The sequence below is a fragment of the Cupressus sempervirens genome, chromosome 8, assembly GCF_028749045.1.
Source record: "Cupressus sempervirens isolate cs-2001-9-10 chromosome 8, ASM2874904v1, whole genome shotgun sequence".
Lineage (NCBI taxonomy): Eukaryota > Viridiplantae > Streptophyta > Pinopsida > Cupressales > Cupressaceae > Cupressus > Cupressus sempervirens.
The window spans coordinates 138,450,993-138,476,611 of NC_143125.1; the positions used below are offsets into that span (position 1 = coordinate 138,450,993).

Genomic DNA, 25,619 nt, shown 5'->3' on the forward strand with positions numbered 1-25,619 from the left:
ATTACTCAATCAAAACACATCAAGGAGATACTGAAAAGTTTTGGAATGGAAGATTCAAGACCAATTAGTACACCTATGGCTATAGGATATAAGTTATCTAAGAATGATGATTCTACTGATGTGAACCAGACATTGTATAGATCAATGATTGGGAGTTCACAACAGACCTGATATTGCATTAGCAATTGGGATAGTTACAAAATTTTCTACAAGTCTTAAGGAGAATCACATGATGGTAGTGAAAAGGATACATTAATTTTTGAAAGGAACAAAAGACTATGACTTGTATTACAGGAAGAATGACAAGTTTGAATTGAACATGTTCACTAATTCAGATTGGGCAGGAAATGTTGATGACATAAAAGTACAAGTGGAGAAGCATTCTTTCTAGGCAAAAGACTAGTTTCATCGACAAGCAAGAAGCATAACTACATTTCTCAGTCTATAGCTGAAGCTGAATATGTGGCAGCAACAGTGAATTGTGCAAACATCATATGGATCAAGCAATTGTTGAAAGGAATGAAGGAAGAGATCATTGATCCATTTGTTATCTATTGTGATAATACTAGTGCTATAAACATATCAAAGAATCTTGTGATGCACACAAAGTCTAAGCTTATTGCTATCAAGTATCATTATTTGAGAGAGTTAGTTCAAGACAAAGAAGTGAGATTGGAGTATGTAAACACTAAGAAGCAAATAGCTAATATTTTCACTAAGGCATTACCTAAGGATGCTCATTAATATCTAAGAGATAAACTAGGGGTGATTCCCCTAGACAAGGCTACTTAAACTGAGATGGAGCTCTACATCAAATGTGTTGATTAGAATAGCTCACAAGTTGATGCAAACAATTCTACTTTAGGCGTTGCCTAAAGTAGTGAAGGAAGAAGGACCGGAATGATGTATCAGTCATACATGGATGACATAAATTCAGTACTGACATAAAGATATCTACATAATCAAGATGTATGAGAAAGCTAAAGTGTCTTTGGCATTGTTCTCAAACAAGGAGATATTGTGATGCAATTACCTATGCAATAACAAGATAGAGGGAGACTATGTCAGAAGAAGAGAATGTAAGTAAGGGAGATTATGAAGTGTGTTGCCAGCAATACAAAAGAATATGATTGATTTCATGATCTGATATGATAGAGGGAGCTTATGTGTTGCATATCATAACTGAATGTATAAGAATCAGAATGAAATTAAAAGAGAAGATTGTTGGACACAAAGATGTGAATCAAAATGAAGCTAAGGATATGAACGAAGATATGATACTAAACACATAGGGAGTTTTCTAGTAGCAGTATATGTTTTGGATTGCATGCTAACTAGAGGTGTTGTCATCAATGCCAAAGAGGGAAATTGTTGGAAACTACAATTGGAACAGTTGCTCTATTGTCATTGATGTCAAACCTTATTGGTAAGACAATTTGCTATCTGATTGAGTGCCATATCCAAATGATTGATGAAGAGGATTTGAGAAATTGGACATAACAAAAACACCCAGAGAAAAGGTTGAGTTATAAGATGAAACTACAATGGGCACTTGATTGGTTAGACTTTAACAAGATAAAGTGATTGTTTAATTTTTCTATAAGTGAAGAAGACAATTGTACTAAAGCCTTGAAGAAGTGATTAAAGATTGACCAAAGACATAGGTTTGATCGAGCAATAGAGCAGAAGATTAAGAAACTTGAAGTATATTTCGAGTGATGCTAGTATCGACTGAGCCCCAATATGTGCCAAGAAGTAGTATTGACCGAGCATCAGTATATGTGTCAAACAAAAAGTTGGTAGTGACCGAGTAACCCAATGATGGTCGAGCATCAAAACACAGTGTTGGCGGAGGGACAACATTTTGACAATTTATGAGGAAATTGTGATTTCCAGCCGATACAGTTGATTTCTTGGAATATGTAGAGCATGTGGAAGATAAGGATGGATGACCTGAAGCATTTAAATTAAGGAAAACTGTGTTTGCACATTTCTATTCAAGGATTCAAGGAGAAGTTTCTAGAAGAAAAAGAGGAGACAAAATGGTGAAAGGATTCGATGACTTTGACCTAACCCTGAGATCTATAGTGATGTTTAAGTAGCAAAATATCAGAATTACCTATTTAAGGAGGTGATGGAGCCCAAAATTTTTGGGCCTCCACTTGAAACACATATGTTAATCTTTATATCTTATATATTTCTCTCACAATTTTATCATTGAAAACTAAATATAACATTTATTCCCCATATTCCTTAGTCAAATGGTTCATATTTGATTTTTACAATCCTATAGCCACTACTGTTTTTGGGTAGTTTAGTGGATCATTTTACTCTGAATACTTATTTTGTGTTTTTTGGAAATTCATTATAATTAAGAGTATTCATTTCAAGAGCAACAGAAGTGGCTTAATCAAGCTATGAAGTAGAAAGTAATGTTGTATTGAAGATCTTGGAATGTGATGCATCCATTATACAAGGAAGATGATTAGGAGGGGCTTACATGCATTATTCTACAATCTAGAAAAGCAAGCACTAGTTTGTCACATAGTCATGAAGGAGAAATATCCACCTCACATATATTCATGATTGATACATTGAGAATTCTTGTACCCATGTAGCAGAGTTGTTGGTGCCTTGTAAGAAAATTTTTCCAGACTTGTCTGCATAGTTTTGCATAATTGATCATCGTGATGGGTCAATATTGCCATGGAGATGAATTACAACTTTAGCCAACACCATTCCTTTTAACTATAAGATGGAAAATTTGTACACGGAAATCGTGTTTTAAATCTTTGTCAAGCTTGTCGATGATCTTCAATACATTTGAAATACTGTGACAAACAAAGAAGTATTGAAGGTTTTTCATCCTTGACATCAGTCCTGTGATTATAAACAATAGCAACTAAGCCACCATTTGCATAGAGTGATGAATTCAAAGGTTTACGCTTGGAGTAGCTGTGCCCAGGGAAGACTCGATCCATGTATCCAGAAATAAATCAGGGGTCACTGTGGATGTTTGCGGTAGAAAACATGGGTCTGTTGGTCGCGGAAATAGTTCCCCTTATTTGGGATATCGAAATGAGAAATATATTTATATGTATAATCGTTTTAACTCTGTATTTTTGTGGTAGGTGTATACGTTTGGATGAAGGAGCCGTCAGGAATTGGAAGAATATTGTGGTGCACCATATTCATCTTATGGAGGAACTTCATATGTGGCAGATGATAATCATTCTGTAGTGCGCCACACACACACAAATGTTATGATCATGAGTGAGCGTCGGATATAGAACAAGATGGAGATTTTTAAGCGTGGTCTGGAGAAAGGTAGGCATCGTCGGGAGTTTGGCATATGCATAGGGATCACCTACTCGATGATGGAGATTTCATCATTTGTTAGATATGTGGAAGAAATTAGATGATAGGAGTCTTTGTTTGTCTTATATAACTTACTCGTGCCTAATTAAAGTTTTCTTTTGTGCAAATATTGAGGGATTTATCGATTGGTTATTCGTTATGAAAAGTTAGATTGTTTTGGGAAAGGCATAGTGCCTTTTTGTTGTTTATAAATAGGAGAATGTAAAATTCAAATAGGACAACTCCATATTATATAAAAACTCTCCCATATTTCTAAGGCATCTATGTTATCAAATATCCTCATTGGCAAAAGACTAGATTTTGAACCAAGCTGGTGGATGTCAAATTACTGGGCATAAATTTTAAATGTTATTTGAGATCAAGTTGTGTTGAGTGGAGCATCAGCATATGAGTGTCTTCAATACAATTTTATCTACAACATAATCAATAAGATATTTTATTTAATGCTTTTAGAGTCATAATACTATATAGTTCGTCCTTTATGATCATCTCTTATTTTCTATAAATAATTTGATATTAGGATAAGTGAATTAAATCATTCGTTGCTATTTGAACCTAATAAATACAAATATTGTGAGATACCATAATTGTTTCCTTATTTGTATCTATTTTGTCTTTATAAGAGTTAAAACATCATAAACTAGTTCAAATATGCATGAACACGTTTGATTTGTCGCATCTTGATCATTGAATTGTTTATAGATTTAATATACATAATATCATAGAGTTTTATGTGAAAATGTATAGTTTTGACTCTATTACCTCTTTGAATGTTGGCATTGATCATTAACTTGGTCATAATTTTCAATCTACATGCAGGCAATAATCTAGTTTCTTTCCTTTATGGGTTTGATATCTATTTGTTTTAATAATTTACTCTTGATCTTATTTCAGCATTCACAAGTTTATTAAAGTAATCATATTCTCGAAGATTAATTCTCACTTTAAGCAATCCACAAGTTTCCTAGAGCCTCTTACCATTTCGGGAAACTATTATTGCATTAAATCTATCTACTATAAACATCTTGGATTTGAGGTTGTTATCCAGATTGAATTGATTGACCCTGTCAAGTTGGCTATAATTGGTTAGATATCCAAGCATTGAGTAGGCAAGGCTCGTAGGATTCCAACCTGCGGTTTTGGGAACCAACAGGAGGTACAAGGGCTAACCTAACAAGGTTGGAGTAGTTGTTGATGCTATTGATTGGCAAACTTAAGCAGGAGGCTAAGAAGAGTTGAGAAGAGGTGAAGAGTGAATGCTTGAAGGGTTGCCAAGCGAATCAAAGACAGAGATGACAATGAAGGCCAGTCAGTGGATCAACATGTGATCTATATTTTTAAAGTGAGTTGTATTTGTCAAATCAAAACATATTGTTACTTTCTAAGCATTGTATCAGTATTGAAATCCTTTAATCAAGGTTGACCTAACAATCATATGTAAATCCTTTAATGAAGTTGGCATTCCAATAGAATGTTTTGAAGTCCTCTAACAAGGCCACTCTTGATAGGGTGATTAAATACTTTAACAAGGTCACATTTAATAATGTGTTTTGTAATTTTTAATAGGGTTGACTCTTGATAGAGCTCACTTCAGAAGAGTGAAAAGATTGGTGACATGTTACTGGTGGTTTTTCCCAAATTGGGTTTCCATGTTAAATCCTAGTGTTAAACTTGTGTTGTTGTTATTTGTGATGATTTACTATTAATGTTTTACATTTTACAAGTCTGTTATTATTAGGATAGTGGATTGCTAGTAGATGTTATTGATAATTTGCTATAGAGGCCGAGCTAATGGATGTTCAAATCTGAAGTAGTTTAAGATAGATAGATAGATAAAATTTTAACGTCCACGAGGCTAAAAATAGCCTATGGGACAGCAAGACAACTCAAGCAGACTTAAGTAGCACTGTTCGCTTCTTATGCAGGATGATGATGAGTCCACCCAATTGCTCAATGTACTCTTTGTTGAATAGGTTATGCCAAGAACTGTCACATATAGTATACGCAAATTTATCTCTGCTACTCTTGTAGGCCTCACATTCTAAAATAAAGTGCTGTTTAGTTTCCACTTTCCCAAAATTGCAAAATTTGCAAATTCTCTCTTCCCTAGCCTCCTTTGGCCTCTTCCAACGCCCGGTCTCACAACGAAATTGGTGAGAGTTGGTTCTCAGCTGAGCAATAAGAATTTTAGCCCTCCAAGAAATGTTGGCTCCTATGTATGCTTTTTGGAGTTGATCACAAGTGGGGTTGAACTCATTTATATAATATAGTTTCTTCCTCCCGATCTCGCTTCCCCAATTTCTCTTGTAGAATTTCTCCATAACAAAGACCTTTAGTTCTTTATTATTTGTAGGGCACATATTGAATTGAATATTCCATTTACTCATCCATTTGATGTTTTGTTGCATCCATGTCCTTTTTCGCTTACATAGTGTGTCACTAAAGACAACTTTAGGCCATCTATCCTCTTCCATTTTTTCGATTCTTTTTAAATAGCTTAGAAGGAAAACAATAACAAGTGCCTCAATAGGAGCAGCCCCCATTTCACTTAGCATGATATCATATGGAACAGTGCTTTTGATTTTAAACTTGCTTGTGATCAAACGCTTTTGGATTCCTTCGATTTGTTTCCATTGTGCTATAGTAGTGTTGTTGGCCCATAATTCACACCCGTAAAGAACAACTGGCAGCACAAGAAGACCGAACAAGGTTTGAATAGTTTTCCAATCCCACAACTCTGCTTCACGGCACCTATTCTGAAGAGCATAAAAAGCCTTCCACCCACCCAATATTGTTTGTTTGTTCAATTGGTACATATGGACCTTGGATAACTGATTCACCCCCCTCTCAGTTATTCTAAACATTCTGAAAGCAACATTGTCCTTGGTGCTTGGGATTGATCCCTACTATCAGATCTGCTCCCTTTATCTTTTTATGCTTCAAAAGTCTATACATCTTTCTATATGAAGTATATATATATCTTTCAATGATGATAGTGGTTAGGAGTGATTAGGACTACTGATAACTTCTAATCATTCTTTAATAATTTATCATTTTCTCTTTGATTTTGAGTTTTGAAATAATGTAGTGACATTTGTGATATTTAATATAAAAATAAATAAAAATAGGTTCCCTAATTATATTCTATTCGTATTTTGCATGATCTTTTCCTTATCCTATTTAGGAATAATGCAGGGTATTATTGGATCAAACTAAGGCAATCACAATGCTAGGAGTTAGAATAACTAGTTTGAGTATGAGGCCAAGGACGATTTGGAAGAAATTTTTGATTCATTAGCGGATAATATAATGCGTGATAGATAAAGATTATGTTGTATATGTCTGGGTAAGAAGTAGAGGCACATACAAGTCTGGGCATAATTAAGTTAGCATGTTGGGTGCAACATTTTCTAATGAAGAGGAATAATTAGATATTTTTCACCCCATTTAGCTCAAATCCATGGTGAAAGACAAATCACTAGGAAGTGGAAACCTTGAAGTGCTCTTCAACAAGATTGTTGATCCATCAACTCAAATAGACAATTTGAGCTAGGATGAGATCTACAATTTTCAGGCTTTTACAACATATTTATTCAGAATTTTCCACTATAGATCAACTTATGAATAAGCATGGTAATGCCAATTTTTTGAGATAGGATTTAATATTAAACAAAAAGAATAAAATATATGTAATGCAATTAAAATTTAGTTAAGTTTAATGAATGGTCAAAGGTGTGAAATAAAAAGTTGCAACTCCCTATAACATGAGCTATAAAAGGAGAAGACAATTTGATTTGAAAGGTGGGTGAAAGAGGAAGGAAGAGAAAAGGGAAGGTGTGAATCAAGAAAGGTTTAATGGAAAAGAGAAAAGGGATGAGAAAAGAAAATAAGGAAGTGATTCCTTCAAAAGACAAAAATAATGAGCGGTTGTGACTCTTTCAAAGAGTTACAACTATGAAAGTTTGTGACTCTTTCAAAGGGAAAAAAAGATGAAGGGTTTGTGACTCTTCCAAAGGTTGGTAATTGTGAAAGGCCATGGTCATTGCAAAGGGAAGACATGATGAAGAGGTATGACTTTCCGCCACATTGGAAGATAAAGGGGAGAAGGTTTCATTTGAGGTGAATGTCCAAGGGAGATTGATTTGGGAAATAATGTAATATTCTCCAAGGCAACAATGGAAAGTGGTGACTTAATTCTTATGAAAGGTGGTGACCCTTTCACTAATAAAGGCAATTTCATTCCAAGTATTGAAGGATGATTTATCAATTATCATCCTTCATCCATCACCCCTCAAGAAATCTACCAACAATCAATCAACAAGATCAAGCAAACTATCATCAAATCCTCATCAATCATCACTTCATCTTGGGATCAACAAAACATGCAATTCAGAAATCAAGAATCACTCTATCAAATCAACATATATTCAATCATCATCCATCATATGTCAAACCAGCATTCATTATATTGTCAAGTTTCAATCATCTGATCAATGATTACTTAATCATGACTTGCCAAGACCTCAAATCACCAAACCAAAGGAATTCATTCATTCAATCAATCATTCATAGTGACATCAATCATTCAACGGCAATTAAACGATCGATTAAGATAAGACACTCTGGAAAATAAGTTAGAAGGATCAGATTTGATTTAGGGTGATCATACTCAAGCATACGGATTTTGGATATTATAACTGTAATATGGTATGAGGTATTAATTCTTATGAAAGACAACTTAGTGGATCCTATTTATAATTACTTGCTTACAAATAATGTATATGCAATCTAAGTAATAGTATTATTTGGCTCTTCTATTTGTAAAATATAAGCAATAACGTGTAATTCTTTATACATTTGTTGTAAGCAATCATTTTAGGGATAATAAGGAATACAAGGAGGGGAAATAGTAATGAGGTCCTTTTCTATGCACGCCACCTCATGGTAGTGATAGATAGTCCCATGAGGATAAGGGGGTGCAAGAAGTGCCCTTCCCTTGGGCTAAGAGAGGAAGAATGTCCCGAACACCCTACTATTGTTTCCCCAAACCCTTACCATGGTTGAACATTGAGTTAAGGAACTCTAATCATAAAGAGGATAAGGATAATAGCTATGGAATTTATCACTAGGTACACCCCCTCATATAGATGGAAAAGGGCCACATGATGGCGAAGAGGGATGATATCAGCTCTTGGGCCCATGATAGATGATCATTTAAGGCACCCTAATATGCCCCTTATCCTAGCTCTTCCATGGTAGGACCCTATCAATAAATTAAATATATTTTATGATTAAACTGATGTTCCTAATCCTAGTTGGAAAGATCAAGATCCATGCTTTGAATGTCTCTAATAAGGAAGATCTATTTTGTGGTTTATGTTTCAATGGCTTCCTAACATGTTACAGGATTTTAAGGTATATACTTTTACTAATTCTATTCTACTTTTTCTACTTGGAATTTGTGATTTAGAGAAAAAAATAGAGCATTTACAAAAGGGGGCATTACAAAAGATGGCTTCTATTAATTAGTCAATTGCGGAACAATGAACCTTTGAAATAATTAAAATGTCTCATGTTTCCACTCTAGTATTGGACACCCTTGATTTCTTGAAGAACCTATGTGGTTTCTAGATTTGCAGTTGGTTTTATATAGATACTCTTACACGATCATTGTCTAGTACTTTTGTGAGTAGGGAGATGGATTGTAGGGAGAAACAAAGAAAGGTATGTCATGGAAACATTTTCTTCATCATGACCATATTACCCTAAAACTTTGGGGATAGTTAGATACAAGAGCATTTGGGCCCACACATAGACTTGCACACCCAAAAATATTGATCAATTGAAAACTGGTTTTTGTTCTTTCTATGTTTAGAGGCTCCTTTGTAGGTTGAGTTTTTTTTTCTATTTCCAAGGTGCTCATTATTGTAAAGGTCAAAGATTCTATGGGATTCACACTCCTTTTGCCTTGGCATGATTCTCTAATTCTAATCAGTAATTTCCCAAAGGTCTATGCGACATTAAGGGGGACCACCTTCAAAGAAAGCCAAAGTGCACCACCTTCAAAGAAAGCCAAAGTGCAGAAACGCTTCAAAATGCTAAATCTAATAGGAGAGATGATGCTGAAATTTATTTCAAACCCCTAAGCTATTGCAAACTAAATAAACACGTACAAAAAAATAGATTAAACACATAATGACGGATATATGTGGGAAAACCCTTTCTGGAAAAAACCCAGCACTCCAAAGCCAGCCCCAATTGTATTATCAGCAACAGCAATTACAATACAATCTCCAGAGCCAAAGCTCTCAAAGAGTAATCAGCAGTGATATCTAAATCCGGAATAACTCTGGCAGCATAACACACTCTTCAAATACTTCTCTCTATCACATATTCTCTACAACAACACCTTGTATTTATAGAGCTTTTGTACAAAAGGAAAACAGTTTCTAAAGCGTCTATGTTCAACACATTTACAACTTATTTATAAACTTCCTTTATGCACAACTTGTCTTTAAAAACAAATCAAAGAGAATAAATAGACATAAAAATAAACTTTTTGTTTTTTGGCTCCAAGTCCATCCTTGTGGAAGATTTTGTCTTCATTTAGCACGTTTCTAAAAGGAATAATTAAAACAATAAATCATGATAAGGTTGAGTCACCTTATCCCAACAATCTCCCACTTGATGAAGACCTTACAGGAGTTATTGTATTATAGCATGCGTCCCAAGGCCCATAGAACCAACACAGCATCTGAACTTCTTAGTGCTCACTGGCTTTGTCAATGCATTTGCAACATTCTCCAAAGTAGCAACCTTTTCTAACTTCATCTTTCCATCTTCCACTAATCACGAACAAAATGATATTGTACATCAATATGCTTTGTTATGGCATGGAAAGTAGCATTCTTTGCTAAACAGATAGCACTCTGGCTGTTACAATAGATAGTAATCTATCCTACATCAAATCAGAGTACAATCTCTTAAGCCAAATGGCCTCTTTAGAAGCATGAGTAGCTGCCATGTACTCTTCTTCCATAGTGGAAAAAGCAGCTACAGCCTTCCGTTTACTCATTCATCTAATTGAACCACCAAACATCATGATTACATATCCTCTAGTGGATCTTCTACTATCAATGTCACATGCCCAATCTGAATTACATATCCACAAATGCAAACAGAATGTCGAGGTGCAGTAGGATTACTATGAAAACATAGGCAATACTTAGATGTGCCCCTCAAATATCTGAACACTCTCTTAACTGCATCCCAATGCACCTTTCTAGGATTAGCCATATACTGACTAAGGATTCCCATTGCTTGGGAAATGTTTGGCCTTGTACAAACCATAGCATACATCAAGTTGCGAACAACACACACATAAGGTACTCGAGACTATTAGGAATAAGGTGTCTCAACCTTGGATAATTCCTATTCTTATTATTTGTTTTGTAAATGTATTTTTTGCAAATAATGTAATTAAGTGTGAATGTACATGTCTAGTTGGCATGTTGATGTGTGACTTCACTTGCATGTGTTGACATCTTGAATTATGACAGTTTTCTATGATGGATTCCTATGACACGTAAGAGCTATCTTTGGAATATTTAATTGTGTGTAAGGAGATCATGACTGAAACGGTTATTACGGATTCCTATGACGCGTAAGAGCTATCTTTGGAAGATTTAATTGTGTGTAAGGAAATCATATCCGAAATCATTATGACGGATTCCTATGACACGTAAGAGCTATCTTTGGAAGATGCCCTAAGCGCATTATATAAGCTCTTTGAGGGTTGTAGATAGTAGAGGAGAATGTGAATAGTGTATTCTTGGTAGCTTCTGGATAAGTCTTCTGTGCCCTGAAAGAGCTTGCATTGCAAGTGTGTTGTAACCTTTGAGTTGAAGATAATACATTGTGCAGGTTTTGGAGGGGTGGGGTTGTTTTACCAAAAGGTTTTTCCCCATCGGCATATCTTTGTGCTTATGTGTTATTATTTCTATATATTTTTTATATTCATGGTTGATTGCAATATTATTGTTTACATAATATTGAATTTGTAATTGTAAGGATTTTAAAAGAATTTGTACAATACTTTCTTTAAGAGATTAGTGTATGAAGCTGTTTTTGCACCGGAGTTTCCTTACAAATGGTATCAGAGCTTGATCAACTTTTGATCCTAGTTGTTGGGTAGGGTTTTTTGAGCTAATCTCAAGTTTGAGTGGGAGTTTTGTGCTAAGCATTCTGAATCTTATTTGTAGATTGAGATGGCTAGTTCATCATACGAAAAAATGGTGGTGGAGAAATTTAATGGCAGTGATTTTGAGTTGTGAAAACTCAAGATGGAAGACTTTCTTGAAGATCGTGATCTATGGGAGGTGAGTTCACTTGATGTGAGACCCGCAACAATATCTCAAACAGATTGGGATCTCAAGGATCCGAAAGTGAAGGGTCTCATTAGACTCTGTCTAGCTGATTTAGTTCTCCTGAATGTTCTTGATGAGAAGACCGCAAACAATTTGTGGACATGGCCTGGGTCTATGTATCAAGCCAAATCTCTGGTGAACAAGTTGTTCCTGAGGAAGAAACTATATTCTCTAAGAATGGAGGAAGGGGGATCTGTTATAGATCATCTAAATCCTTTTAATTTACTGATTGCACAGATGACATCATTTGGTGTCAAGATAGAGAAGGATCAATGTATGACCCTATTGTGTTCCTTGCCGGATTCATGGGACCATCTTGTGATGGCTCTTGGAAGCATTTTAGTCACTTTCAGAATGGATGATGTGGTGTCTTCGCTATTATGTGAGGAGACGTGGAGAAAGTCGTCAGATTCGACTAAGGAAGCTCTTGCTATTCGCAGTAGATCCAATGACAGAGGCAAGCAAAATGACAACAATTCTGGAAAGGGTAGATCCAAATCTCGTGGAAAATCAAAGACTTTTGGAAAGTCCAAGGCAAAATGTTGGAACTATGATAAGACTGGGCACTTCCGTAAAGACTGTAAAGAGCCAAAGAAGAAGAAGGCCTCAGATTCAGGTTCAGAAAAATATCAAGAAGATAGTGATGCTTTCATTGCAGCCTTGGCAGCGCATGCATCTGATGATGTGTGGTTAATAGACTTGGGTGTTGCTTTCCACATGACCTCTCATCGAAGCTGGTTCTCAAAGTATGAAGTTTTCGATGGTGGAAAGGTGTACTTGGGTGATGATTCTCACCTAAAGATAGTTGAACAAGGACAGGTCACTATCAGATTCCCTGATGGATGAGTAAAGGGAATCAACGGGGTAATGCACATCCCTGGTTTGGCACGAAACCTATTATTTGTAAGTATGTTGAATGATGTAGGTGTTTAAGTTTTTTTTCTAAAGATGGATGTAAGATGATGAGAGGAGCTATGGTGCTTGCTAAGGGTACTAGGAGAGGTGCTCTGTTTCAGTTTGATGCATGCATTTCTCAATGTAATAGTTCTTTTGTTTCAAAGAAGAGAGCAACTATCACTTCATCCCCACCATTTGAACGAGCAGTAAAGAAGACTATGGTTATTGGTTCCGATGGTAATGCAGCATGTGTACCTAAGGGTGTAAACACATTGCAAGGAAAGTTGCTTGCAAAAAAGACAATGTTGTGGCATATGAGATTTGGCCACATTGGTGAGAAGGGTCTTAGAACCCTGAAGAACAAGAACCTCGTTGAGGGGTTAAATGATTGTAATCTCAAGTTCGACTTCTGCGAACATTGTGTCTATGGTAAACAAAATCGTGTTCAATTTTACTCTAGTTCTCACAAATCTTCTGATGTTTTGGATCTTATTCATTTCGATGTATCTGGTCCTGTAAAAGTTCCTTCGATCTCCAAGTTTGTATTTTTTGTATCTTTCATAGATGATTATACTAGAAGGACATGGGTTTATTTTCTGAAAAGTAAGACAAGTCTTTAGTCGGTTCAAGGAATTTAAAGCCCTTGTAGAGAATCAGACTAGTAAGAAGATTAAGTGTGTGAGAACTGACAATGGTGGTGAGTTTTTCTTAGCAGAGTTTGAATAGTTCTATAAAGAATGAGGTATCGAGAGGCATAAGACAACTCCTTATACCCCACAACAAAATGGAGTTGCAAAAAGAATGAACACGACATTGATGGAGAAGGTTAGAAGTATGCTTAGTGGAGCTAGTCTTGAACAAAAGTTTTCGGTTGAAGCTATGGCCACTACTTGCTTTCTGGTTAACAAATAGCCTGCATCAGCTCTTGTTGGTAAGACACCCATGAAGGTGTGGTCTAGTAAGAAGCCTTCAATTAGACATCTTCGTTTTTTTGGTTGTGAAGCTTATGCACATGATCCAAAGGAGAAAGGATCTAAGTCGGAAAACAAAGTTGTCAAATGTATTTTCATCGGATACAGTGTTGGTATGAAAGGATACAAGCTTTGGGACCTTGTGACTAGTAAGATGTTGTATAGCAGAAATGTTATTTTAGAGAGCTAACATCTTCTCCTATTGTGCTACAACCAGATGAAAAAGAAAAGAAGGAAGATTTTGTTTAGTTTCCTCCTACCCCTGAGAAGATTGAACAGAAAGACCATGTTGGGTCTAATGATGAGGAGAGCTCTAGTAGCTTGGATAATTTAGAAGAAGAGGAAGAACAACCTCAACCTCAGCTCTTGAGGAGATCCACGAGAGTAAGGAAGTAGCCAAAAAGGTTTGGTTATTCTATGTTAGATTCCAGTTGTGCCTTTGCTTCGATTACCAACACTGATGAGCCTAGATTTGTGAAAGAGGCTTTGGATATGGAAGATGCAGGTTCCTGGATTAAGGCCATGTGTCATGTCCCCTTTCTAGTGACATGACTCCTACAGTAGATTTGCCTATCATTGACTCTCGTAGGCAAATGATTTTGGAGAGAGAGTCATCCTGTTGCCAGACGATTGCATTTTTGCTCTCGGAGAGTTATAATTAATCCTACATCCAGTAAGTGGGGCCTACATGTTCTAATGTTGAATTGAGATTGCACTTTTAATTTTATAAAGTTATTTAATAATAAAGTGCATTATAATAAGATTTTATAAAAGATGTTTCTAGAAGCTCCCAGTGACTTCTTAAAAAAAGTGAATAAATAGAGGGCAGGAGGCACCCATTTGGACAAGCGGTTTTGTGGATTCAACTTCTATTTTATATTGGAGCGATTTGTAGTCATTCAGTCTGCAAATTCTCAAATTATCTTTGGGAATGAAAACTCTCATTGATAAGCAATTTTGAGGGTGTGGAATATCGCCTGAATTATTGCAAACTGGAAGTGATATTACAGTCACTTTGTCAGGGCAGAAATCTGTGGCCAAAGGCCAATTTGGGATTCTTGCATTTTTGATTGGCTGAAGAAGAATCAATTTGCCATCTACATAAATTATTGCTGAACTGGAGAAATTCGAAGGGAAACCAGGAAGGACATTATTTGGCATCAGTTAAGAGTTTTGATTTACATCTTAGATCAGAGGGTTTAGTTTTCGCTAATGAAAGGGTGATTACAAGCAGCGTTTATATTTCCAAACAAGCAAGTTCGAGGTCCTTGGTTCAGGTGTCCCTTCTCAGAGCATTTTCGTCACTTGATTTGGACCCTAGAAAATATCACAGGACTGAATGCTAAAAAGATTTGCAGGTGTTTGTATCAGTTTCTTGCAGAGATTTGAAGGTGAATTTCGGGCCAGAGCTGGGATCGATTTGCAACGCGATTTGTAGCAAAGACTGGGCGATTGACTTGTACAAGCCGACAAACACGCCAAGGCTCTTTCCTACCACAGTCAGGGTCAGTATCGACGGATATCTAAGGGAAAGATTGCGGGGGTAGGGACTCCCTAGCTTCAAGATTGCGGGGGTAGGGACTCCCTAGCTTCAAGTTTATCCCAGTCGACATTATATTCGGGCTGCATACTGCACATTTTCAGAGTTTTGGCCACCCACTCCAGTATTGACATACCCATCGACAAGCACACGCATTATGAAATGCGACTGTTGATTCTGCAGCAGTAACATTACAATCTCATTATTGGGCGTTGCTTGGATCTGAGATCTGTTACCAACTCTAGCAAATGTTTGGCGATTCATGGTCATCCAGGTTTCAATGTTTTTTTATTAAAAGTCAATAGTTTCATACATTGATAATTGAAGAAACTATTTTGATTACACATTGCTTATTGTATGTATCTGCCATGAATGCAAATATACATTTCAATCTGTATTTGAACTGAGTCAGTATTCTATCTACAATAGCACAAATTTGATTACCTGCCAAGTATTTGACAAATTCTCCAGTGTTATATCAGTGTTAATGATAATTTAATTAGCAAGGGTCATCTCACCATGGATGATGAGATTGCTTCTTTGGATAAAAACAAAACTTTGGACCTTGTACCTTTGCCTAAAGGACAGAAACCTGTTGGTAGCAAATGGGTTTTCAAGAAGAAATTCTATGCAGATGGCAGTGTTGAAAAGTACAAAGCTAGATTGGTTGTGAAGGGGTACTCATAGGTAGAGGGAATATATTATGGTGAAATATTCTCTCCTGTTGCAAAGTTGACATCCATTATATTTTTGTTATCTCTTATTGTATCATATGAATTAGAGATAGAATAGATGGATGTGAAGACAACTTTCCTTTATGGTGATTTGGAGGAAGAGATTTATATGTCACAGCCTGAGCACTACATTGTTAAAGGTAAAGAATCTTTGGTTTGCAGATTAAAGAAGTCTCTGTATGGTTTGAAACAATCTCCTAGGATATGGTACCTTAAGTTTGATGCCTTTGTGTTGTCAATTGGATTTATAAGATCGAAATTAGATCATTGTGCTTATTTCAGATTTGAAAATGATCACCTTCTTATTGTTGCATTATATGTTGATGATATGTTGCTGTTTGGGAAGGGTAAGGGTATGATTTCCGATCGGTTGTCAGCACAATTTGAGATGAAAGATCTTGGGGGAGCAAGGTACATCTTGGGTATGGAAATCAGTAGAGATAGGTCTAACAGAAAACTTTGGTTGAGTCAGAGTAAGTATGTGAAGTTTGTGTTGGAAAGGTTCAACATGGTAGATTGTAGACCATTGTGTGTTCCTGTTTCTATGGGAACAAAGTTATTTGTAGATGATTGTCCAAAATCTCCTAGTGAGGTGGAGAACATGAGTAGAGTACCTTATGCTAGTGCAATTGGCAGTCTTATGTATGCTATGGTCTGTACTAGACCAGACATTGCCCAAGCAGTGGGAGTTCTAAGCAGGTTTATGGCTAATCCTGGATGGGTACATTGGCATGCAGTTGAGCAAGTATTTAGATATTTGAGGGGTACATCAGATTACTCCATTTGTTATCATGGTAGCTCTTTTGGAGCTCTGCATTCAATTTGTATTTGTGGGTTTGTGGATTCAGATTAGGCAGGTGATATTGATAGCAGGAGGTCCACCAGTGCTTATGTGTTCACTATATTTGGTGGTGCCATCAGTTGGATGAGTAAGTGACAACCTGTGGTTGCTTTGTCCACTACAAAAGTTGAGTACATGGCTGCTACCATGCTTGTAAGGAAGCCATTTGGCTTAGGAGATTGTGTTCTGATATTGGTGTTGATGTAGAACAAATTACTATTTGTTGCGACAGTCAGAGTGCTATTTGCCTTGCAAAGAATCCAACTTTCCATGCCAGAACAAAGCACATTGATGTGCAGATTCACTTTGTGAGAGATATGGTGGAAGATGGAAAGGTAAGTTTGGAGGAAGGTAGATACTATAAAGAATGTTGCAGATGCATTTAGTGGGCACAGAGAAGTTTAGATGGTGTTTGGAGTCCATGGGCCTTTCGACCTATAGCGGTTAGTTCTTGTTATGTTCCTATTGCTCTTACAAGGTGTTTGACAAGTGGGAGAATGTTAAGAATAAGGTGTCTCAACCTTGGATAATTCCTATTCTTATTATTTGTTTTGTAAATGTATTTTTTGCAAATGATGTAATTAAGTGTGAATGTACATGTCTAGTTGGCATGTTGATCTGTCACTCCACTTGATGTGTCGGCATCTTGAATTATGACAGATTCCTATGAGGTGTAAGAGCTGTCTCTGGAAGATGCCTTAAGCGCATTATATAAGCACTTTGAGGGCTATAGATAGTAGAGGAGAGTGTGAATAGTGTATTCTTGGTAGCTACTGGATAAGTCTTTTGTGTCCTGAAAGAGCTTGCACTACAAGTGTGTTACCTTTGAGTTGAAGATAATACATTGTGCAGGTTTTGGAGGGGTGGGGTTGTTTTACCAAAAGGTTTTTCCCCACCGGCATATCTTTGTGCTTATGTGTTATTATTTCTCTATTTGTTTTTTGTAGTCATGGTTGACTGCAATATTATTGTTTACATAATATTAAATCTATAATTGTAAGGATTTTAAAAGAATTTACACAATACTTTCCTCAAGAGATTAGTGTAGGAAGTTGTTTCCACACCTGAGTTTCCTTACAGATTCATGTCCTCCATCTCAGTAGGAGATTTTGAACAATCCTCCTTGGTAAGCTTCGTTCTATGTAACTATTATCTGTAAAAGTTGCACCCGGACTGAGTTCTAAAACCTAGTCACTTCGAGAAACATGGAAATACGACTAGGTCTATGAGTTACCCAAAAAACAGAGTAGATCTTCGGGTTTTAGGTCAATTCCAATGAGATGCTTTCACCTATTTTGTCTTCAAACATAACTTAAAACTTGGGAGGGAAAGAGATAGAAGGATAACATAAACGAAATCTAAACTATGGTGATGTACCAAAACGTATCCTTGAACCTTAATAGATGACACACACACAATAGAAGTCAATAATATATGAAACTTAGTCGACAACTTTAATAACATGATCTTTGCATAAATAATTTATAAGAAGGTTGAATAAGCTCAACCCTTAGGAGGAGAAGAATCTCTCACAAATTAAGACTGATTCTTAGGACTAACACAACTTATAACCTGCAAAGAATTGTTTTCTTCTGCATAAATACACCAACATACAATACAACCCCAAGGACAAAGAACATCACAAGATCTTGCATTAACACTAAGTACACAAAAAGATAAAATTAGAAGGCACAAACTATGTATTACTACTCAAAGGTGTTACAAATTTGTATATTTGAAAATTAGTTACAAGAAATATGGCAACAATGAGGAAAAGGACTGAAAATATCACAAGTCCCTAATTTGCATAAAACCAGAACCCCTTACAAATGAGCCTTAAGCTCATACCTAGCCTTTTTCCATCCAACTACATTAATGCAAAAAACTCCTTGGTCGAATTCAGCTTTCAAGGCCAATTTTGAGCCCCTAAAAAGTCTTCAAAAAGGTGTAAATATGGCCCAAAAGTCATGCCTCAACAATATCAACATAATGACCCCTCATTAATGCTCTCTTATGTCTCAAAATATCCCACAAAAAGACCTTGAAAAGTATATAACTTTCTGACCTTCAAATCCCATCAATATGACCTTAGACACCTTGCCATAACTCTCTAAATTATCTTTGTTTGACTTTTAGAGATAAAACTAAATATCTTATCTTGCACTTTGAGTAATAATTATTAAATAACTTATAATCCATTTACTTAATAAATATCAATCAAGCAATGAACTATAAAGTATTTAATACATTTATTTAACAATTATTAGGTAATTTATAATCTACTATTTAAACAAAATTAATTATATTAATAATATTTATTGGGTGATAATTAAATCACTTAACAATATTATTAATATAATAGTGTTCATTAAAAATAATAGATTATAAATTATTTAATATTTTTTTATTAAATGATACAAAATAAAATATTTAATCTAATTTTAAAAGCCAATTTCCATATTTTGAATTTTTAAAATAATATCAAATAAATGATTTATAAAATATCATTCATAAATATTATAAAAAAATTACAATACAAACTTAAAGAAATAAAAATAAATTGAAGCTTGTTATCATTTTTAGAAATTATGAAGCTCTTTGTTGATTTCTCTTTAGATTTGAAACCTTGGGGTAAAGTTTTACATAGGAAAAACTTTGCTTCCTTCCTCTTACAGCTGTTGCAGATGTACTTTTATTGATGGTATTTGAAACTTCCAAATGCTTCCTTTACTTTGATGCTATTGATGGCAGAGTCTGTAGCTATTGCTTCATTTTTATTCCCTTTTATGACCAAAATGATGTATTGCATATGCATCCTTGTTGCTTTGTAACCCTTCAATTTGCTGCAAATCTGACTCTTGTATTTGGTTCAAACAAAAAATGCACCATTGATTGACATAACTATGACTCTACGTGAAATGAGCCGGGGGGTGATAATTTAGGTAACAGTAACATTGGAACAACTAATTGCCTGCAAGTTGTCATGCCAAATTTCTCCAACAGAGAGTTAACATACTTCCTTTGTCTCATCCAAAACATTCAACTAGCTCTATCTCTTATGATCTCAAGCCTAAGAATATGTCTAGCTGCACCTAGATCTTTCATTTCAAACTGTGCTGCTAACTAAGATTTCAAATCTGAAATTTTTCATTTATCATTCCCAATAAACAACATATCATCCGCATACAAGACTATGATGAGAATGTGACCATTTTCAGATATATAATATACATAATGATCAGATTTAGATCTCAGAATTCCGAGGACAACACATAGGTGTCAAACTTTTGATACCACATTCCAAGAGACTGCCTGAAACCATATAGAGATTTCTTCAACTGCAAACAATATTTTCTTTACCTTTCTCAATAAAATTCTCTAGCTGTGACATAAATTTCCTCCAAATCACCATGAAGGAATGTTGTCTTCACATCCATTTGCTCAACTTCAAAATCACAAGCTGCTACAAGTGATAACAAGAATCAAATGGATGTCAATTTTTCTATAGGAGAGAATATTTGACCATAATCAATTCCTTCACCTGTGAATACCTCTTCGCAACCAACTATGCCTTATACTTCTCAACACTACCATCTAGACCCACTTTCTTCTTGAACACCCATTTACATCCAATAGGTTTTCGTCCTTCGAGCAAAGGTACCAAATCCCGTGTAGCATTCTTCTCCAATGCTGCCATCTCTTTATTCATGGCTTCCATACAAGAATGTGCATCATTCATACCCACAACCTCTCTAGCAAATCCTAGGCTCATCAGTTTTAACAAATATACAACTAGAATCCAACAAAAAATATCCAAACCTCTCAAGTGAATATCCATATGTATTAGGTTGGTGTCTATCACGAGTAGACCTCAAAGTTTGAGGTGCAGGTTCTTGCTCTTCATTAGAACTTTTAGAGCTGCTTAGGCTCTCCTTATTATCAAGTCCATCAGGAGCTCACAGTTTTTCTTCCTTAGGGGTAGTAGGAATATGAACTATTTCCTTTCTCTACTTCTCTTCTTTCTCTTGTTCCAAATCAACACTGGAAGGTTTCAACTCACAAAATATCACAATTCTACTGTCGAGCGCCTTCTCTACAATTGGATCCCAAAGGTTGTAACTTTCACACCAACAACATAGCCAATGAAGATGCACTTAACTACCTTGTCCTCCAACTTTGATCTTTTCTCAGTTGGCACATGAGCATATGCCTCACAACCAAAGACTCTGAGATGTCTAAATGAGGGCTTCTTGCTAGACCATGCCTCCACGGGTGTCTTCTTAACAAGTGTTGAAGTGGGAGACCTGTTAATTTAATAACATGTAGTGGCTATAGCTTCAGCCCAAACTTTTGTTCAAGGCTAACACCACTCAACATACTCCTAGTCCTCTCCATCAGCATTCAATTCATCCTCTCTGCAACTCCATTTTGTTGTGGAGTGTATGGAGTTGTCTTATGTCTCTCAATTCCATGATCCTTACAAAACCTATCAAATTTTGTTGAACAAAACTCATCGCCATTATCAATCTTCAAACACTTAATTTTTCTACTAGTCTGATTTTCAACCAAGGATTTAAATTCCTTAATCGACTAAATACTTCAAATTTACTTATGAAGAAATACACAAATGTCCTACTATAATCATCTATGGATAAGACAAAACATAAAGATCTAGATATCAAAGTAATAATAACTGGACCAAACACATTTAAATGAATATAATCCAAAGCCCCAAAAAACTTATGAGAACTCAAATAAAAGGAGACACGATGTTGTTTACCATAAATACAATGTTCATAAAAGTCAAACTCCATATAACAATCATCAAGGCCTTCAACAAGGCTCTTTTTTTTCATGTTTCTAAGACCCTTCTCACCAATGTGACTAAGTTTGTGGTGCCATAACATTGTTTTCTCGATAGGAGGATTCATGTCCAAAGTATTTGTACCCTTAGGGACCCAAAAAGCACGACCATCAGATGTAGAAACAATAATTTTCTTCTTTTCTTGGACTTCATAGAAGCACTATTGCACTGAATTGTGCATGCATACAACCTATACAAGGTGCCCATCCTAACACCCTTAGCAAGCACCATAGAGCCTCTTGTCATCTTGCATCCATCACTCGTGAAAATAACTTGCATAGCCACATCACCAAGCTTGTTGATTGAAAGTAGGTTTCATGCCAAATGAGGGATATGTAGTACACCATCAATACCCTTCACTCTACAATCAAAAAATCTGATCTTGACTCTACCATGACCAACAATATTTAGGTGAGAGTTATCACCCAGATATACCTTCCCACCATCAAAATCTTCATACTTTGAAAACCAATCTCTGTGAGATGTCATGTGGAAACAAACACCTGAATCTATCAACCACACATCTTCTGATGCATGTGTTCTCAAGGCTGCAATAAAAGCATCTACATCGTCTTGAGAGGATTTTTCAAAGCCAGAATCAAAGAAATCCTTTTTACATTTCTTTTTCTTTTCCTCCTTGCACTCTTCTTGAAGATGACTAGGTTTTCCACAGTTACAAAATTTTGCCTTGGACTTTTTACCAGAAGACTTAGATCTCCCAGGAGACTTGGATTTTCCCTTCTTGTCCCTTTTCTTTCCTTTTTCCATTGTTCTCCCATGAACAACTAGGGTCTCCTTAGCCATCTATTAGTGAACAGATTGTCCTCCAAAGAAAAAGATACAAATTAACCCGAAAAGCCCAGACAGGAAGACTGAATATGCACTAACAGTTGGGTCACATCGCTACTGAAAAGTGCAAGCGCCCTTTGAATTTATCCGGGTACAGCTCCCTGTGTAAGATTTACAAATAATCAACTACACTATGATTGACAATGCTTTTAACCTGAAAGCAAGAAAGGTTTACAAACATCTATCCATAAACATGAAATAGATGTGGAAAAACTAACTAAAAAGGAAATAAATGACACAAAGTCCATTTATCCAGATTTTACATAACAAAAAGAATGAAAACAAGGAATGAACTTTCCATCCTCTTGAGAAAGTGAAGAATCAAAGTTTCAAAGACATCTTGAAATCAAAATGTATTCAGAAAACAGTGACACTAAATTACATTTAGAGAAAACTGAAAGTTACACAAAGATCACAATCAGTGGAAAGATAACTGCAATGGGGCAACAGTGTGAAAACCTCACAACAAGTAGGAAGGAAGAAAAATCTTCCCAATCTGGTAATAGTGAGTAATTGTACAACAAGAATTTTAAACCATTCTTTTACGTGAAATGAGAGATTTGGCCCACTTGCCCTTTGTTTTAATTTTCAAAACAAGGTTACATTCAAGTCTGGAGTTTGCCAATGAGCTGCAATCGAGATGTAAAAGACTACTTATTAACTAAAGACTCCCTAGCTGAAAATCAGGGAACTCCATCCTTAACTAACCATAGAAGAAATTCTGAATGAAGGCAACATTTTCCAAGCAAAGAAGTGTAAAGAACTCAAAATTTCGACCCAGGCACAAAATTGCAGACTCTACTGATTCAACAGAGATGCTCTGCTACCAGAAATTGACATTTCAGCCCTGCCTTCATCACTGCCTCAGGGAACCAGACCTGTGGTCCTCAACAAAAATCTGATGGAACTACAAGACCTCTTAGCCTGCCCACTCTCCCGGTGAGGAGACAGAAAGTGAAAAGGATGAAGCAACTTATAGAAATTGAAGTCTGGGATTAAGCCTTCCCCACTGCCTTCAATTACAAAAACCTGCAATTTGCCCACCACCTCAGTCAGAGCTAAGCATCCAGTCTCAAATTGTTTAAATGAGATCATAGAATCAACCGGAAGCCATAGTAAAAGTCCAAGCAGAATTAGCCATGGAAAACTCCAAAGCAGCCTCCATTCCTCCTCTGAATTCCTCTCTCACAAGATTCTGAGCCAGGGCTTTCACTACTTACTTATCCTTAACAAATTCCAGAATGTTGGAATGACCATGGATGTTAATTTTTAGACCACCAGACATTGATAACCTTTAAGTAATTCTTCCTCAATGTTATTGCATCGTATTTCTTTAACTACTATGAGCTTGATTAACCTAACAAGTATTGACTTCTAAATGCAGTATTTGGTGTCTCAATGTCTACAAAAAGATAGTTCTTATTAATGTGCCTAACTGTTTTGAAAATGGAGCAGGTGATTGCATTCAGTGACGAAGAGGGTGTTAGGTTTCATTCTACCTTCTTGGGTAGTTCAGCTATTGCTGGAATACTTCCAGCAGATATTCTACATATATCTGATAAAAGGTTGGTTCGGTTATAAGTTGATGATATAAAATGTCTGCTTATCACTCAATCCTGATCTTTGTTACATGTGCAGTGGATTGACTGTTCAGGATGCACTTAAAGCTAACAATTTTGATGGAACAGAGGAAAGCCTGCTTCAACTCAAGTATGATCCTCTCTCGGTGTGGGGTTATATCGAGGTTAGCTTGCAAAGCATGCTTATAGTTGTCATGAGTATTTACCTTAGATTTTTTGTTTGTTTTTGTTTCCTTTGTTGACCAGGAAGGCTTATACATCTAGATATTTTTTTCGGTGTATGGTGCAGGTTCACATTGAGCAAGGCCCAGTGCTGGAGGCACATGGAGTTCCTCTGGGAGTTGTAACAGGAATAGCAGGGCAGACACGATTAAAAGTAAGAGTGCTTTCCTATTTCTTATGAGAACCTTATTAAATTTAACAGATAAGATCAGCAATATATGTAATCTCTTAGCTTCTTGTCACAGAAGAAATAGATATAACAATATACAATTAGCCCCATACAACATGTCAAAAAATGGTTCCATTAACCTGGTTCTTCTTTTACAGGTTATGGTGAAAGGTTCACAAGGGCATGCAGGTACTGTACCAATGTCAATGCGTCGTGATCCGATGCCAGCAGCTGCAGAAGGTATTGTGTTCTTGGAGAAATTGTGTAAATATCCAGAAGAAGACTTAACTGAAGATGGAAAAGACAATTTATTTGGGAAGGGAGTTTCAGATGGATCAATAGTATGTACTGTTGGAGAAATAGCAACCTGGCCAAGTGCAAGCAATGTTATTCCACGGCAGGTTTTGAATATCACTTCTCACTTTCATATGTCATTTTTGAATTTGAATTATGTTGGCCAAGTTCACAGAGAGTAACATAGGGTCTTAGTCAAGTAAGTGCTTATGCAATGGAAAATGTGGCACTATATTATAATGCAAACAAAGAATGTTTGCAAGAGTTTTCCTATCAAAACAAAGGTGTAATTTTTGAGAATATTATTATTTCACGAGTTTTCTTATTAGCTTTTGTGGCTATGGTCTCAATTTTTTAAAATATAATATATACGAGAATTTTCACTAAAAGATAATTTCCAAGCTGAAGCGAAAGCTGTGAATCAATTTTCCAGCCCTTGGAGCTTATGTTTTCTTGTCTGAACTAGAATAAGAACTATATGAACTTATAAGGCAACTGTAAATGAATTCTTGAATGCACAGTTGATGGAAAATCACATTTTTTCAATCATAGTTCCATGACTCTGTGAGTCATGCGAGTAGTCCAAGTCACTGAGCCGTGTGGACCTGGCCGAGTTTATATAACTCGACCTGGGTCATGGAGTATGATATATAATCTCATATATATATTTATAAAAATATATAATTTAAAGGTTTATTTTTTGTTTTGTCAAGTCATAGTCGAGTCATGAGTCAAGTCAGCCTTGCTGAGTCTGAGTCTGAGAATTCTGGTTTCAATTATAATTTATGGGGTGCTTCCAAACTGCTTTGTTTCCTCTACCTACATTAGCAAAGAACTGGTTGAGGCCTCTTAAC

At 36.0% G+C, this 25,619-nt stretch overlaps 1 protein-coding gene across 1 annotated transcript in view; it reads left to right on the forward strand.

The window, feature by feature from the left end:
- The window catches only part of AAH (allantoate amidohydrolase), a 120,052-nt gene that overhangs the window by 83,380 nt on the left and 11,053 nt on the right, over positions 1–25,619 (forward strand). Inside the window, exons 6-9 of the mRNA XM_089796994.1 lie at positions 23,956–24,065; positions 24,139–24,244; positions 24,370–24,456; positions 24,630–24,872. Coding sequence (XP_089653120.1) covers positions 23,956–24,065; positions 24,139–24,244; positions 24,370–24,456; positions 24,630–24,872 — 546 coding nt within the window. The remainder of the gene's footprint in view (positions 1–23,955; positions 24,066–24,138; positions 24,245–24,369; positions 24,457–24,629; positions 24,873–25,619) is intronic.